At 42.5% G+C, this 18650-nt stretch overlaps 1 protein-coding gene across 1 annotated transcript; it reads left to right on the top strand.

The window, feature by feature from the left end:
• Window positions 1-632: 632 nt before the first annotated feature.
• On the top strand, window positions 633-18560 carry LOC306937384 (polycomb protein suz12-B-like). Its single transcript, XM_079521101.1, has 16 exons — window positions 633-1467; window positions 2012-2058; window positions 2157-2221; window positions 7829-7897; window positions 8838-8887; window positions 9020-9105; window positions 10078-10342; window positions 10828-10930; window positions 11099-11204; window positions 11477-11666; window positions 11804-11892; window positions 12447-12590; window positions 12754-12911; window positions 13342-13540; window positions 14335-14414; window positions 14758-18560. The coding sequence occupies exons 1-16, from the start codon at window positions 1248-1250 to the stop codon at window positions 15113-15115; spliced, it is 2229 nt and encodes a 742-aa protein (XP_079377227.1). The 5' UTR covers window positions 633-1247; the 3' UTR covers window positions 15116-18560.
• Window positions 18561-18650: the final 90 nt, after the last annotated feature.

Here is an 18650-nt window from a genome sequence, read left to right as displayed (position 1 = left end):
TGGTTTTGGTCAATATTAAGTAGTTCCGGTCATTTTGTGGGGGGCACTGGGGCCACGCAGTAAAAGTAAATGAATCCACAAAACGAACGTAATTTGTATTGTTGACCTATTTCTAAAATATTAGCGCGACTTTCGTTCAACTTTGACCCCTCTATCACATGGAACTATTTTTTGGGCGTAGTGATATGGACACAAAAAACATAGTTCTGTGTGATAGAGGGGTAAAAAAAGAACGGAAGTTGCACTAATATTTTAGAAATAGGTCAACAATACAAATTACGTTAGTTTTGTGGATTCATTTACTTTTACTGCGTGGCCCCCAGTGCCCCCCACAAAATGACCGGAACTACTTGATATTTCACCAAAACCAGAGCAGAACTCCCACCACAGGACTCGGGCAATCAATTAATACAGTTGCAACCACTATATTAATGGCAAGTATTTCATACAACTTAAGTTCAAAAAATCTGAACTATCCCTTTAACATTCACAGACAACTTGTACAAGACCGGCGAAAATCTGCGCCAATGAGAGGCTTCACATTTCCAAACAAGCACTTCAATTGGCTGACGCCGTTCGAAGGCGGGTTCTTCTAACAGAAGAATCAAGATTCATTTCTCCCATGAGAAGCGGCTGCAGCAGCGCTGCCGCCCGCCGCTGCAACAACAGTACAACTACTTAAGCGTGACGTTCAGTGTGTGTTTGCGCGAAATTTACGGCCAAACAAAACACCCGGCGACAACACCATGTCATGTTTCCTCGCGTGAAGCCTTCACCGGACATATTGCATGTTGTTGTTTGTTAGTTTTTTGGGAGTTCAGACGGGGAGTGTTGGACATTATTATGTATAATCGATAAAGCCGGGAGGATGGGTTGTTGCTGCTAGCCTCTATAGCTAAGGAAGTGTAGCTGAGCTACAGAGCTAGCCGCGGTGTTAGCAGCAGCTGCTGCCTTTTGGAGCCATTCATTTCCCAGGGCGTGTTTACTGTGAAAACTACTCGCAAACCTCACTTATTCATTATTCATTCATAAAAGCCGTCAGAAATGAAGACGTATCTGCGCCGTCTGCCCTCATGAGGGTCTGACCAGGCAAACCCCCCTGTTTTGTTGTGCTGTGTTGACAAAGAAAGAAAGAACCCCTTTTTTTTCCTTTACCCCACTCGTGGTGGTGGTCACGGTGGGACAAGAAGACTTTCTTGGGCTTGTGTTTGTGTCATTTGTTTAGGTTTTTTGGGGGGTGGTAGGAAATGGCTCCGCATAAGCACAATGGAAACCACGTCGGTTCGGGGGGCCCGGTGGTGGGCTGTAGTATGGCTGGGTCGGGAGGTTCTGGAGGAGGGAGAGCAGCAGCAAACGGCGCGGTGGTCCAGTACCACTCCTCCGCTGCGATGGCAGCCGGCAGAAAGCAGCAGCCCAACATGGAAGTGGTCCAAGCCGACCACGAGCTGTTCCTGCAGGCCTTCGAGAGTAAGTAAGGGGCTTGGTGGGTGTATTTTTTAGGTGTCGCTTGCCGACAAGAGCAGATGATGATCCTACGAGGGTAATTTCCTACGAGCTCTGTTCTCGTCACCAAGTTGGTGTGCCATAGTTGCATTCTTTTCAGACAGAACCCAGCCATGACATAATTATTATTAATAATAATAATACCACCATATACATGTAGCAGCTTGTTATTTCAGCTCTTGGCTACTTTGTCTGTTTGACAGTATTCCAATGCTGCCTGTGTTCTTCAGAGTTCATTGTTAATCAGGTGAACTCTGTTGCATTTAGGATGTCTGGAGCATTAGCTTACCGATTTGTAAAGCGGGAAGAGTTTTGTAATTTATATTTACTTCTTGTTCAAACACAAACATGCATACTTTCATCAATAAACAAGTTGGGTGATTTTATCAATTAAAACTGCATGTCAGACAAATAGCACATCGCTTTAACATATACAAATATATACTATAAATGCACCTATAATTTAAAGTAAAGTGTCACATGATGTAACCCCATTATCTTTTTACAGAACCAACTCAAATATACAGATTCCTTCGCACCAGGAACTTGATAGCAGTGAGTAATGTTTTTCCTTCCAACTCGTGGTAACTCTTGCACCTGCCAATGAGTTGTAACAGAGTTGTAAACATGTTCTTATGTCTATTACTTTTCAGCCTATATTTTTGCACAGGACACTCACCTACATGTCCCACAGAAACTCAAGAACGAATGCCAATAGGTAAGAACCCATTGAAGCTAATTGTTTTATACTGCTTATTTGTGATGGTTTGGAGGTTGCTGCTATTCAGATACAGTTCAATGTCTAATTTAGCAAAGCCTTTTGTTTTTATACCTGGTCAGTGGGTTAAGCTGTCTCTTGAATCAAGGGGAAACATGACATCTTTATTCTTTCTCTCTTGACATGCTTTAGTGTCTCAGGATTGTAATCATAATTCAGATTGATATTTAGGCTTATGGCCTTTATTGCTTAAACTTGTCAAAAACATGTACACTTCTTTCCTTTCCCCATGTGTGTTTGTAGAAATTGGTAAATGTTTAACCTTTGAACTGTGGGCGGTTAACCATGTGATTAACCATGGAATCATATCAATAAAGTTGCAGTCCTATGTTTGGGCTGTTCGAATGGAGTCTAAAACATGTATTTGTAACATACATTAGGCCTATATCTAATTCTGTAAGGTTGTTTTCTTCTTTATTAGATATTGTAAAAGGGTGTATGAGGAACAATATTATTGATTATATTAAGTAAATATTAAGTTGATTATATTAAACATTATATTTATAGGCTATTGATGGATAGATATAGATGACTTAATTTCAGTTAAGTCCTAAACGGTTAGTGACACACTCAGGTTATACGGTTAACCGTTTAACTGTTCCATCCTTATGTGTTTGATTCCGTTTGACATTTCGCACCCAGGTTGGTACTGGATTTGAAGGAATGAGCCCTATTGCATATCGGCAGTAGAACAAGCATAATAAGAACACAAGCTAAATGTTATCTCAGGGAAAACGGCTAACTGACACAGGGCCAGGCTTGTTCATTGAGTAAAAGTGAGATTGGTGACATGGCGGTTAGACTGCTTTGCATACAGAGGCTGCGCAGTACTTCAGTGAACACCGATACGATACACATGCTGTTTCTTATTGCTCAGCATGTGCTGCGATGTTTGTGACCTAGTCTGGTAGAGTCATAGGATGTTTCAGTTGTTTTGTTTAAGGATAGGATGTTCTAATGAAGCTTGTCTGTGTCTATGTAGGCTGTGGTTCAGTGTGTTTATTCTGTGTGTTGCAGGTTATGGTTGAATAATGAATACTGCTCGAATGAGAATCTTTAGTTGCTAAAACTAGGGATGTCTGTTAATTCATCCTGATGTTTTTGGGAATGTTATGTTTTGATATACACTGAGTGAACTATTTACAATTTAGGCATTTAGCAGACGCTCTTAATCCAGAGCGATTTACATTAAGCAATAACAAAAAGCATGGCATACATCACATATATAAAAAGTAGTTATCATGAATCATGCGTAAACTAAGAACGTAACAGTGGAGTATCTATGTAAACTATACATACTATACTATATAATATCTATTATACATTTGAAAAGGTGTGCCCAAAAGCTGTGCCCAAACCACGAAAAGAAAGTCACCAGCTACTACGTCACTGACACGCTGCAACACGCTGCAACACACACTGCAACAACACACTAACACGTCACACACTTACCCTCCGCGTCGTTCGTTCCCTATCTCCTAATGTCGCGCCGCTCGGCCACACTCAACACCACCCGCGTAAAAATTGTCATCGCACTGCCACTAAAGCCGGCTCCCGTCCACACTCGCAAACAATATCAATATAAATAATAAACACAAACACGCCACAAGCACCGACACCCCCGCCTAATTTGTTGCCACGTCTATGAAAACAAGCACAGAAAAAATGCCATTCAACACGCTACTTACACACACTACCACTCGCTTACAATACGCGGACCTGGCAACACTACATTCCCTCTCCCATTTGCTCAAAGCCCACCACGTGACCCACACAGGGAGGGAGATGATTGCGTGATGCTTCTATGTACAGGATTCTATAGGTCACCACTTTTGGTGTGACACACACGGCTTCTGTTTACTATGCGTTGTCAACACGTGCTGAGTTGACAAACATTGACCGATTTCGGAGAAGACTGATAGTTTATCCTTTAGTAATTAGGCTGTGGAAGTATTCACACTAGGCAACTTTTGCATTTATTGGGATTGGCAATTTGAGGAGAAAAGGAGGAGGAGGAGGTGATCAAGCTCCACAACACCACATTGGTAGCTAGGCTCAAGGCTGCATTTATTTCCCTTCTTTTTCCTCTCGAGGGTGCATGGGATGATGTGAACCCCTCCAGCAGGCTAGGGAGCACCGCTCCGGTTAGCGGAAAATGACCGCGGGGTGCGGGTTGCCAGGTTTTTTTATAAAAAAAATATATAATACATTTTAATTTACGTCATATTTAGCGGCATTTCAACCTCATTTCTCTGTTCTTTGTCAATGGCAAATATTGAGACGTGTGGGGACTAAAGCTGTATATAGGAGGGCCCTCAAACACATTATTTGATAACTTTTCATCGTGCTCCTAAAAAAAAATGTGTGCTACTAGCCGCGATTACATACACAGTTAAAATAATAAGAAATTTGCGCCAACGACTGCGTCGACACCTGGCGTGGAACAAACGGGACGAACCGAGGCGCATATATGGATAACAACAACAACACTACACGCGCGCTGCAACACAAAACAGCTGCATACAACGCGTGTCACTGTGCACTTCTGTATCTGTGGACTTCTGTATCGCAACGCGGGCCAACGCAACTCTGGGATGAGCGGGCCGAAGGCCCGCGAAATTCTAGTATTATACATGTGTACTATAAAGTGCTATGACTACATAAAGTGCAATTCTACAGCTGTCTACATAACAAGCTATAAGTCTGTTTAAAATACTATCTAAGTCTACATAATGTGCTATCTAAGGGGCTAGGCTAGGGCAAGTGCTACGGGCCATGGTGGAGTCTGAAGAGGTGGGTTTTCAGACTACGGTGGAAGATTGGGAGTGAGGCTGCAGTTCTGACTACTGTATTTGAGTTTAGAAACTGAGTAAGGACATCTAAGTCGACATGACTTGCATATATCTTATTTATTTAATTAACTGAATGATGATGGCTAATCGGTTGCAAAACCATTTTTGACATCCATAGCCATAATGGCACAACAATTGTTACAACATGGCATGTTTTGAGCTTGTAATACAACAAACCCCTAATGAAGGTAAAAAGTCAATGGATCATAATAGAAATGTGCTTTCATCGTACCGGTGCAGAAAGCCAGTGCAAATGGAAACCTTAAATGTTTAGATGTTTGTCAGGATTTCCATTTGAACCACATGAGCCCTAGCGGCCCTATTCTGCAAAAATCCAAAAATTGCTGATCTTGAACTACTGTACAAGCTCAAAAAACGCATTACAGCATGACACGGTGAGTTTGTAGATTGGCTATTTTTTGCAGAAGAGATTGGGTACAGAGGGAAAATAGGTGCTTGGCCTCAAAGCTGCATGATGCATGCCCTTTACCAATAACAAATAGTTACAATAACCACCCAATGCGTTACCATTAAACCAGCTTTCCCTCTCTACTGCGGTACTTTCCCCAGGGTCCCTGCCTGGCTCTAGTCTCAAAAGATACGACACCTAAGTAACAGATTGCAGCAGCCAAATTAAAGCAAGATAAACGTAGCCACTTCGAACTGAATACTGATCCAGCTGATAATTGTGCTATGTCAAATGAAGAGATGGGTAGCTTAAAGGAGTAGTTCACCCAAAAAATTACACGCCCCATGAAACCTTGAATTCGTGGAGTTTTGTTTTGTTTGTGTTGCATTCTTGAGCCAATAATTTGATGACCGGGTCATCGGTCAGTGTCATCAAATTATTGGCCTAGGAATGCGACAAAATGTGTCTGGCAATTAAATTGACATTATTTTTCACATCAATAGATAGTTTTAAAAAATGCTTTAGAAAGGGAGGGTGAAATGGAGAGCAAACTTTGGTTAGTAGTGTTATATATCTATTGAACTTCAGGCAGACTTATCATCGTATACATATCACAGTTTTCCATTCATAGCTGCTCTGTTTCTGTGTCAAACACGGAAAAGGAAGTAATCAATCCATGGGGGCCTCCATGACTTGTTCAAGTTATTTTTGTCTACAGCACAAAGACCTTGCTCAGTGCAGTTTAATTTAGTGCAATAGTCTACACAGATTCAAGTACACTACACAAAGATTATGTTTTTTTTTCTGTTTTCAAATGCCTTGTATGGTCTTGTTGTTAATGTCAACCTTTTCAGCACTTTTCAACCTTTTTATCAGTCCTCATGGCGGGATTATTATGTCTAGGAAATTTTACATCTGATGATTTTAAATCGAGATGCAGTTTAATTTAGTGCAAGAATAGACCATGATACATGGAAGGCTGGGTGTCTGTGGAGACATGGCAAATGATGGCACAAACATCTAGAGCTGCGATTCGTCACAGAGCACTTTAGGAATACCCGAGGAACATAAACATAACATCATAGCTGGTATTAAATTACGTTAAACTCTTAATAACAGTGAATTATACATTGATGTTGTTGCATTAAGATGTGAAAGAAAGGACAAACCAAGATGTATCATTAAATAGGGTTAATATTGTTTCTCACTTGCCCAAGAGATGGTGACTCGGCTGACTGTATCTGCTGCTGTGTTTTATTTTTGCACAAGTGAGCTATATTCAGCGCTTTTATTTTCTGTGTGTATTTGACATTGTCTTATCTGGCTTTTTTCCCCTTTATTTCATGCTCTACTCTTTCCACTATTTATGAAACTGCAAAACTAGGAGTGTGTAAGAAACTAATTTCACCCACTATCTTTGTAAAGTTGTGATGTGACAATGTACTTGAACTTCTTGAATTGAACTTCTTGAATTGAAGTTGTTAATACAAAATCTAGGAGCAGTCGATATGGACAATATTTAGGCCCCTATAAGACTTTATTCCATAAAAAAGGTATAACCCTGGTGTCCCTAGTTTGGGCATGTCAACTCATCATAGATACATATTTTGTAAACATTACCGAAAGAGCAGAAATAGCGCGTCTACAAGCTCACAACACTTGTAAATATACTATTTCCCATATTATAAATGGGACAGAAAATGTAAAATTTGCTCTTTGTATTATATCCAGTATCCATGGCACCACTAGTGCAGGCTGTGAATTATCAGTGCAGGGAGTTGACTGCACTTCCATAGATGAAAGTAGGGTGTGTCTCCCACTGTCAGTTTCACAATACCATAGTTTTTCAAAGGGCCGTGGGAAAAAGAAAACATGTTTGCAGGTGATGGATTTTACTGTAGGACAACTGGCTGAGGATGTTCACCCCTGAATAAGGCAGTTGGGGACTGCCATTGTGATATTTCCTACATATCATAATCATAACTAAGGTGTCTGTGGGGAAAGAAAAAAAAAGTACGGTACCTCAATTTATTCACTTTAATTCTAGAGATTTGCTGTACACGAGACAAATGCTAGCAGACCTAGCTAGTATAAAGTCCTGTGCGACCCGGTCCGTTAAGGTATGGAAAATCAGTTGCAGTGCAACAAGTTACAGTTGGGATGAAATGGCTCTTTTAAATCATTTCACCACTTGAAATAAAGATGGAGGCAGAACTGCTACTTTTGTGTTCTGCTCCGCTAGTCTGTTCTCAAGTCCCTGACCCAGCTGTGTTTCTGTGGCTTCAGGAAGACCTCCAGGGTAGATGACCTGCTGTTCAAAGTGGAGAAGATGAGGGGTGAACAAGAAACACACAGGTAAGCAATTCCACCTAATTTAAAAACCTAACTTCATCTCTTCCACTCTTATTATTTTTTACATCTAAATTGTCCACTTAGTCTGGTTGTAGATTCTTTGAACTTTCAGAGATGAAATGTAATATTTACATTAAGTACTAGTAGCCCAACTTTCATGAACATCCAGTAATTCTGCCTACATAACTACTAAATTGTGGTCTGGGTTTCTGAATACCTTTCTTATGCAGGGCATCTCAAAAGGCATTTAGAAAATGACAGTACGGTCTACACACATTCTACACACAGTGCTGACTGTTTTGCAACAGTTTAAGACTTGAGGCTGCTGTCAATATTATTATTATTAGTTTTTGAGTGGTGCAACCACTCCAAGGAACAGCAATGTCCGTCTTCACCTATGTGACTATGAGTACCATCTTCACCTATGTGACTATGACTACGAGTACCATCTTCACCTATGTGACTATGACTACGAGTACCATCTTCACCTATGTGACTGAGTACCAGTAGGGGCAAAAGAGGCGCTGTTGTGCCAGAGAGAGAGAGAGAGAGAGAGAGAGAGATAGTGTTGCACTGTTGCCTGCTAATTACAGAGAGCGAGAGAGAGAGGGGGAGAGGGGAGTTGTGAAGTTGATCTCCTATATTTGCTTTTATTGGCCCTTTTAAGTTTTGAAAACTGTCGCCTATAATCAAATGTCATGCCCAACATAGGAATGCCAGGTTGTTTGTGAATTCCATAAATATTTAACCAATGACAAATATTAACAAGAGCTTGTGACTAAATAACTACATTGGATTGGAACTACCTTTCCTCCCATTTCCTGACAAGTAACGTTTTTGGATGTTTTTGACAAACATTGTCTGTTTTCAATGTTTCCACCGGACAGCGACTATATAAGGAGGTAAAAGGAATGTTCAAAAAGTGTTGTTATTGTCTCCACAGTTTGGCCTCTCATCTGCAGCTCACCTTCACTGGCTTTTTCCACAAAGTTGGTAAGTTCTCCTGGGATGGAGCTGTCTGTCTTTGCTTTGCTCCTGAATGACTGTATTTTCACTGAACATCATAGAACACATCAGAGAAAGTGTGACTCATTAGTTTTCCTTGCTTTTGTGTTACCCTTTCAGACAAACCATCCCAAGACTGTGAGAATGAACAGAACTCTGTATCTCTTGAAGTGCTGCTCATCAAAGTCTGCCACAAGAAGAGAAAGGTGTGCATGCGTAAACATTGTAATCACCATTTGAAACCACAGAAAAACTAATACCTCAAAGTGGAAACTAAATAATGAAGGCTCACAGGTAATGTCAGCAGGTAAAATTATGTTTAGTGATTAGTTCTGGCTACAAACCTTTGTTAGAAGAACACAAAATGTATTTTTGCACACCTATTGTAGTCAGAGGATATTAACTCATCCCCCGCCAGTAGGCCACCATTCAGTCCCATTCTATTTGGCTTGCAGAAGACCGTCTCCTCCTCCCAAAACATGTAATGGCGGAGCTTGATCACACAGAACCTAAATCACTCCATGTCCCACGCCAAACTTTTATTCCTCCTTTTTTTTTTTTTTTTTTTTTTTTTTTTAAGTTTCTCTCTCACTATAGCTGCCTGCCTGTAGTCCACCGTGTTGTTTCCCTTGCCGGCAAACGTGTAGTAGGTGGCTAATTTGTGCCTGATGGAAAAATATGTAAATACTAATGCACGCACGCTGTGATTTTGTGCGTTTTAAAAGCTATAATAGGCCTATAGATAGATGTCATTAATTTATTTCCCGCATTATTTCACCCGTGGTTTATCCAATATTAATTAATAATATATTGAATTGACCCAAATCCACCCTCAACTCCGATACCCGCGGCTAAAACCGCAATCCGCATCTCTGGTGTGAGGCATCTCTGTTGTGAGGCATCTCTGTTCTCTCTAGAGGAAGGACACTATAATCTATCACAACTAAAAACCAAAAGAAACCCATTGCTACCACTCCAAATCAAAGCAACTGTCAATAGTCCATGAATGTTATAATTATGTAACCACATGAAACCCGGGGTCCCATTTCTGTGCATGTCATGGTAGGAGATTATTCGGCAAAATGCAGTAAGTAGATGTGGGCAATGCATGGTGAACTTTTATATTGGCTATAAATGGTTAAACCCTTCATCCCCTGCGGTTACTCTCCTAACCGCAGGATGTGAGCTGCCCGGTGAAGCAGGTTCCCACGGGGAAGAAGCAGGTCCCACTGAACCCAGTGAGCAGCACCAGTGCAGGCAGCCCGGCCAAACCGGGGTCCTTCCCTACCCTGCTGGTGTCCAGCAGCGAGTTTGAGCCCAGCAACTCTCACACGGTCAAGTCCTACTCGCTGCTCTTCAGAGTGTCCAGACCCAGTGCCCAAGGAGGCCACACCCGCCCACAGCCGAACGGCCATGCCAACGGAGACACGCACCACACCAGAGGTAGAGCTGACTCCCATATGACTGAAAAGTGGTATGATAACAGTTTTATTGGACCATATTGAGGCCACGTTTAGACAACAATGGTCTGTAGAGAAAACGGCAAAGTCCTGTTGCGTTCTCACTTGACTTGACTGCCTGAGATGGCTGCATGTGACCATATTGGCAGATTTTGTCTAAACGATACAATACAAGTACTACATATGCAGTGGTTGGATGTTTCTCTTCCACTGAGACACTTAGACCCTGGTGTTGGTAGGACACCTACTGGCTAACAATTAGATCTGCCTGAAATGTCACAAAGCCCAGTAGCTCCCCAGGGCAAGTAGGCATTCCCTCTAGATGAGCGGTAGATGTTGCGCAGAGAGAGGTAGTAGGACAACGACATAATGGATCGGTGTGAGCACAGATAACCTAAGCCAACGTGAGAGAAGCTGTGTGTTTGACTTTTCTCTTCTCTTTGTGTTGATCTCGTATCTGTGTCTCAGACGTTGCAGAGGAAGCAGCAAACAGGAAAAGGAGGAGCTCTGTGCTCAGCGAGGAGGAAGAAACCATGTTTGTGGCCCAGATGACTGTGTTCGATAAGAACAGGTAACAACGCATTGTCAAAAAAACTAACAAAAAACAAAGCAGATCTACAAGCTGAGCTCACAAAGCATCACATCTGCATTGTCAGAGGAATGATATTTTGTTGTTACCTGAACTAAAAGTGTGTGGGCGCGCGCCTGTGTGTGTGTGTGTGTGTGTGTGTGTGTGTAGACGTCTACAGCTATTAGATGGGGAGTATGAGGTGTCCATGCAGGAGATGGAGGAGTGTCCTGTCAGCAAAAAGAGAGCTACCTGGGAGACTATTCTTGATGGAAAGGTGTGTTTCATTATTTAATGTTGCGAGTGCTTAATTTAGTTTTTCAGTCTACGTTTTGGATTGATTTACTTTTAAAGCACGGTTGTCTTTTGCCTGTGTGGACTGTAAAGACAAAACACTGTCACAACCTATACTTCTTTGCACAGGGTCCTTGCAGAAATTCAATTATTATCAGGTCCTGTGTCATGTGTGTGTGTCTCTGGTTATAAGTTGTCTTCACTTGTGTGTATGGATGGGGAAGTTACTAAAAACATGGCACCTCTTTTGCGTAGCGTCTGCCACCTTTTGAGAGCTTCTCCCAGGGCCCCAAGCTTCAATTCATCCTGCGCTGGACCGGCGACGGCTCTGACCACTCCACAGCGCCCGTGGCCAAGCCCCTGGCCACCCGCAACTCTGACACCAGCTCTGCTACTGCCAACCAAGAAACCAGAGGCAGCTCGCTCAGAGCCACGCACACACTAGGTCAGTCTTTGCAGCTAGTGCCACTTCAGGCTAATGTACTTCAGTGCTGAGTCTTATAATAATAATAATATAATATAATTTACAACTGTGTGTGTGTGTGTGTGTGTGTGTGTGTGTGTGTGTGTGTGTGTGTGTAGCCATGAAAGAGTCTATAGGCGCTGACATACAGAGCAGAAGAGAACACTCCCCCGTTGTACCTCGACAGAAACTACGCATTTTCTACCAGGTGAACGTGCTCATGTGACCTCTCCTCCACCATTAATCACCACTTATCTTTTATTTCAGCTCAACGTCAGCAGTATTATTGTTTTGACCTGCCACTGCAGGCGATGGAGCTCATTAGTTGACATCAGCATTTTGTTCTCTGTACAAACATGGTTCTTCCTAGAAGCACTGACCTTCTGCGTTCTGGTACAGCCTATGTTTACTTTTGGGCTTCTGCTATTATACGTTTGTTCTTTTAACCTCGTGCTCACTTAAGCCTAACATATGAAAATACCGTAGGGCTAATTGCATTGTGTGAACTCTAGATGGCGTGGTATTTCGACAGACTCAAAGTTCATTGTTTACCTGGTATCTTATATTTTCATGTACAGATTAGTATTCTTGATAGTATATTGTATATATTGTCAGACTGATGCTAGCCTAGGTTCTTTGATTGCACGCACGCACTGTATTGCTATTATATTTACAGTCCAATACATTGTCTTTAACCAAGTGTAAAAAGGTGAAAGTTCTCTACAAAACAATAACGTGTGTGTCACTGTGTGCGCTGTGCAGTTCCAGTACAACCACAACACGCGGCAGCAGACGGAGGCCAGAGACGACGTGCACTGTCCCTGGTGCACGCTGAACTGCAGGAAGCTCTACAGTCTGCTCAAACACCTCAAACTGTCCCACTCCCGCTTCATCTTCAACTATGTGGTGAGCCTTTCAACATCATCAATACATAACAACCATTGCCCATTTAGAGCAGTGGTCCTCAAAGTGGGACCCGGACCCTCCCAGATCCATCCCTCGAAAGAATGCATCCTCTGAATGTTCCTAACTTTACTTTCCCGTCTCCTTCCATCTCTTCCCTCGGCAGCCCCACCCGAAAGGAGCCAAGATTGAGGTGTCTATAAACGAGTGTTACGATGGCTCGTACGTGGGAAACCCCCAAGACATCCACAACCAGCCGGGCTTCGCCTTCAGCAGGAACGGCCCCGTCAAGAGGACTTCGGTCACACATATCCTAGTGTGCAGGTTCACATGTCATTTTGATCATTCATTATTTAATGTAATTATTCTGCCTTCGGTGTATCGGCAAAATAAGATGACATTTACTGATGCCAGTGGCCGATGTTTATCTGTTTCATACACCTACATGGTTTAATTTCTCATAATGAAGATTTATTTGTTTCCCTGGCAAACAAGTGGGAATGAATAACAACATAACAATTTGGCCGATGTGTTTTTCTTTGTTTAAGCATCAGTATCAGATTAGAGTTTCCCAGTAGGGGGCGCCCGCTGGCCAAGTGGTCCACATTGTTTTGGTGGTGAAATCTGACCAAAGGCCCCATCACGCTTTCCTGATGCTACAGATCACCAGCCTATCTCTCAAGGAAGACAACACAGCATTTTTACAATAATGAATGCATAAAGCTATTTCATGTTTTGCCATCCATCCATCCAGGCCTAAGAGGACCAAGCCCAGCCTTTCTGAGTTCCTGGAGTGGGAGGATGCGGACGCGGAGCAGCAGAGGACGCTCATCAGCGGCCACAACCGTCTGTACTTCCACAGTGACTGCTGCATGCCGCTCAGGCCCCAGGAGATGGAGCAGGACAGCGAGGACGAGAGAGACCCCGACTGGCTCAGGGAGAAAACCGACACAGTGAGTTAACCCATTTAGGACTGACCTCAAAATAAATAAATCTTCTAAATCCTCCAGTTTTCTGAAATAAATATTTTCACGATTTTTCAAAAATAGCAGACCTACAAGCTGCGCTATGATCTTGTAGATCTGCTATTTTTCAATAGCTAAATTATAACAATGTTTAAATCACCAAAAGGGGTTCCCGCCCAAAATGGGTTAATGCGCCTGTAGATCTGACTGGTTCTCCCAACATTTTCCATATCGAGGACCACAGACCATTATCTGTACAAGACCTTTTAAATGGTAAAAGTTATTCCAGAATTCTTCAAATTTGTTGCAAGAAAAATCACACACGCATTGTGAATGTGCTATTTTCAAATGGTGAAGTTGCCATTTTCAGTTTGGTTACAGTGGTTTAAACAATTTTTTATGCTATTATATAATTTCGCTGGGGACCCTCAAGCGTTATTCATAGTCTGGATTTTTGGTGGTGAGGTGACCACCGAACTACAACATGATGTCACGAGCCGCAGTGAAGAGCAAGCCACCGCCCCAGCCCTTCTCTCTGTTTTTACTCACCACCGCTCAACGTTATTTCAGCTCCGGTGGTCACCTCACCACTGGAGCGGTGGTCACCCCACCACCGAAAATCCAGACTATGAATGAGCCTTTAAGGACCCCTGAGGTCCGTGGGGTCCAGGGAACCCATTGAGAAGCGCTGTACTAGAATACACACCTGTAGATCTGATGAGAACACACGGAGACCGGAAGTAGTAGTTTGAAACGTTCACATGCTCTGTTTGTGGCTGTAGCAAATCGAGGAGTTCATGGATGTCAACGAGGGCGAGAAGGAGATCATGAAGCTGTGGAACCTCCACGTCATGAAGCACGGGTGTGTATGCTCTGCTCCGCATGGTTTCATGCGCTTGGGGGGGGGGGATTTAATCCATGCTTCTGGTCAGACTGAACAAAATACATGCGTTTCCTTTTGGTCAGATTTTTGTTCTGTTTTTATCTTTGTTTGATAATATCATTAACAATTGAAAAATGTATGTTTAACCACAGTTTCTAAAATGACAGATGTACAGCTGACATCACGTCACGATGCCATTTAGTAACACTCCTTTCTTAGCCTGTAGCACTTGACCATTGACCATGCAGTCTTATGTGTTTACCTTGCTTACTAGATAAAGCGCTTCTGCTAAATTGTTTCTCTTATGCGCTCCTTTGTCCAGCTTCATTGCGGACAACCAGATGAACGACGCGTGCCTGCTGTTCGCCGAGCGCTGTGGCCCCCACATCGCGCAGCACGACCTCTGCCGCAACTTCCTGCTGCACCTGGTCAGCATGTACGACTTCAACCTGGTCAACACGGCCACCATCGACCGGGCTATTGCGCACATACGCCAGCTCCGGAGCCAGCTGCAGGCCGCACGGACACGCCGAGGCGAAGAGGAGGATGACGAAGACGACGGATGGGAAACGGCTGCCGAGTCCTTGCCGGAGCCGGATCCCAATCTGAGCGCACACACTTCTCTGTCTAACGACGAGGGCAGAGATAGCGGCACAGAGGAGGTCGCGTTGAAAGACTAAGAGGAAAAGACACTCTGAGGCCTGTTTTATACGTAGTTGCGCGCCAGTGCCGTGTGCCAAAATCTGTCACGCTAACAATTTTTATAGCACGGCTACGTATATTATAGGCCAAAGGTGGTCTCTGGCTTGTCTTCAGAATGTCTGCCATGCTTTACTGACGGTTGGCGTGGAAACGGTCATCGCCTTGGCGGTGGTCGGACAACCTAAAGAGAGCACGTTTCCCCTGTAAGTCTCGGAGAAATGGAGTGCACCTGCCAGAGTCGACTTTTCGTATTTATGATAATGTCAGATGTAATATGTCGGTGACCACAGGGAGCAGTATTTCTTTCGTTTTTCTTATTTTCATCTCCGTCTGGCCGGACGGAGATTATGTTTTGCATCATGTGGACACACAGCTTGGATCAATTATGTGTGACGTTTCTTACTTCATAATGTCAGTTAAAAGGGTCATAACTCAACTGCATTGTGCTTGATAATCAAAATCGGTCAACATACGGTAACTGTGCAGTTAACTGTGCTTGAAGTATACATGAGCACTGACATTGCTGTCTTCTATAGAGGCAAGCAGCAAAGGTGTATAGATTTTGTTAAGGGGAAGATCAGTGTTTTCTTTCTGCCAATTCCACACTGGGTGCTCCGACTTGTGTTACACATCATCATCACTGCACTCTTGTATTTTTCAGTTATTCTGGTGCTAGATTCTTTCCCCAGCAAAATGCTCAAAACCAACGGTGGGATTGGATGAGTGTCTAACCTCAGTCGTACCTCGTTTACATTGTGCAAAGCATTTGTTTCTCAACGTCGGTTCTGGGTACCACCAGGGGTCCAAACGGACCCCTGCAGGACTGTAACTCTGAGAGTGTACGAATAGAACCAAATTATTTGTCGATAATTATAGGACGATGTCCTAGTCGAGAAAGAAGTCTGATTTTTACTTTGTAATTGACAGAACTGGAAAGCAGAGTGAGAATGTCAAATTGCATCTATGGCTTGATTGAATCTAGTGAATCTAGTGCGCGCAAGCTATGAAACTTGTAGACAATGACTTCCCTTCCCCAGGATATCTGGGCCAGCCCTGGAGGCAGCAGGTTCTGCACATTGTCGCTGTTGGGTGAAAACCTCATGTCAAACGTTTTTCTTATTATTTTTAGCTGTGCCAGCCGCTCGACATTTGACCGCGTGTGCTCGTCCGTCCGCATGAGCACGGCATCAACAGCTGCAGCCTATTGCAACACGAAGGTGCAGTAATTAAACACAAACGGGAGACGCAACACATCATGTGTGCATGGCCACAGCCATGCACACACAAGCCCCATGGGGACCCAACACAGTAGTACCGCCTGAATACCAGTGCCCACACAACAAATTAATTAGTACAGCCTGTTACACAGATGATTCGTTATTTCATTTTTTTTTTAATATACCTGTGTGTATATACAATGAATTGGGTGATAAAGTTCAATGCCTTTTGACATTTCCACTTGCTCCACAGATGTGAAACGGTAAAGAACTCAGACTTAAAGGGGAAAACCACCCATTTTCAACATTTTACTATGTCATTAATATACCTTAGAGCTGTTGTGTGGAATTAATAAAAAAAAGTCCCCCCATTCTGTGTTTCCTAGAACTGTAATTATGATAAAAATCATTAACATGGTGAAACACATCTTGATGACATCAAGATGTGGTCACCATGTTAATGATTTTTTTCAGACCTCTAGTTCTAGGAAACACAGAATGGGGTAACCTTTTTTAATTATTTCCACACAACAGCTCTAAGGTACATTAATGACATAGTAAAATGTTGAAAATGAGTGGAATGCCCCTTTAACTTTGCAGGCTGCTAGCCCGCTGTCTGCTATTCTGCTTAATGTGTCTACTCATCAATTTGTCTCATACTGTGTGTAGCATGTGAACTACAGAAATGCTAGTCCTGGGTTGCCAAGTAAGTCAAATGGACGCTATTTGGTTCCATTTGTACACTCTGAGTTAAATAAACAGAATTTTACTTTGTAGATTGTGTTCCCAGAGATGATTATGATGTGTTTTTTTGTTTTTAATCAAATGGAGGTCTGTGGCCTAATGCATAATTATTCAACCTGGTGGTATGTGGAATTTAAAAGGTTGCGAATCACTGTTGTAAAGACCTCAGCATTGCGCACCACTGCCTGCAGACACGCTGTGCTGCTTTGTTACCACGTTTCCTGGTTGATTAGCATGACTCTGTTCCACTGCATCCAGTGTTCCTTTCTGATCAAAGTGATCTATATAAGTAGCAAACTTATTTTGTGATGTCATTTAAACCTAAAGCAGGTGTAGTCCAAATATTTAGAATATCAGTGGAATACCCCCGTAATGAACTTTTCCAAGATTTTCTCATTTGTTTTGAAATGCACCTGTGCTTAACAGACTGAGGTCCACATGGACCTATACTTTGTCCGCTTCTTTTTCCCTCTACACCAGATCTACACCGCAAATATATGATCTCTAAGACAATGACACAATGTGTCATCTTGTGAGCTTATAATTGGTTGTTTTCACCGAATGTTCACCCTCAGAATAGGCTAGGGTTCATGTCTTATTTCTCCAGACTCCAACCATTGCTCCCTCCCTCCCAGCACACCAATATTGTTCAATGAGCTCACTGGTATAATATGGTTTGTTTCATAGTCAAGAGGTGGAAATTATTAAAATATTAGTTTTTTGGTAGGTTGCAGACCAAAGTGATTGAATTTGCTACAGATTTTGGTTTCTTGTCGATAAACTGTTATTAAATCCTCCTTTCTAGTCGCCTTAATTCTGCTAAGGATGTTTAAAAGTGCATATTGACAATACTTGGAATGGAAAAAATGGAATACTTGCAGTCATTCCATTGAGATTTCGCACAACTTTGTCTATTCAACATGTGATTAAAGGCCAGTCCACTGAAACTCAACATAGTAGATGCTGATCAGACTTTTCCAAGAATGCCTCTAATAACTCATTTTCAAGCAACATCATGCCATGGAATATAAATTAATCTTAAAAGCCTGAATTATACTTGAGTTGCAGGTGCGTGTCGCACACCTTCGATGTGTCGAGCTCAGAGATAGGCTGCTTTCGGACACCCACGTGCAACTAAGTAGATATTGGAAGCAGGATTAATGGGTGTGAATACATTTCAGATTTTATATCATACATGGTTAATCTGATTAGTCTGGCCTTTAGTGCAGTGTACTTTTCTTTTTCTTGTCTTCCATAATACTTTTATTTGACTTGACTGCCCTGGTTTACAGGGAGTCTTCAGTCTTCACACATCGTTCACAAGACCAGCAGCAGTTTGCACAGGATGGAAGAGGAAACAAGAGACAGCAAAATGTCAAACCAGCAAGTTGACCACTTTGTAATAATGAAATACGTCAGAATGGTTTTCTATTTAAAAGAATAAAGAGTTTTGTACACTATTGTCCACCTTGTAGGTCTACTGCTTGATCTAAATGCTCAACAGCATTGCATGACCCCCAGTGGTGGGGAAGTATACTGTATACACTGTCAC

Source organism: Electrona antarctica (assembly GCF_951216825.1).
Source record: "Electrona antarctica genome assembly, chromosome: 14".
Taxonomy (NCBI): Eukaryota; Metazoa; Chordata; class Actinopteri; order Myctophiformes; family Myctophidae; genus Electrona; species Electrona antarctica.
The sequence above is the reverse complement of the archived record's forward strand: the minus strand, read 5'-3'. Positions and strand labels throughout refer to the sequence as shown.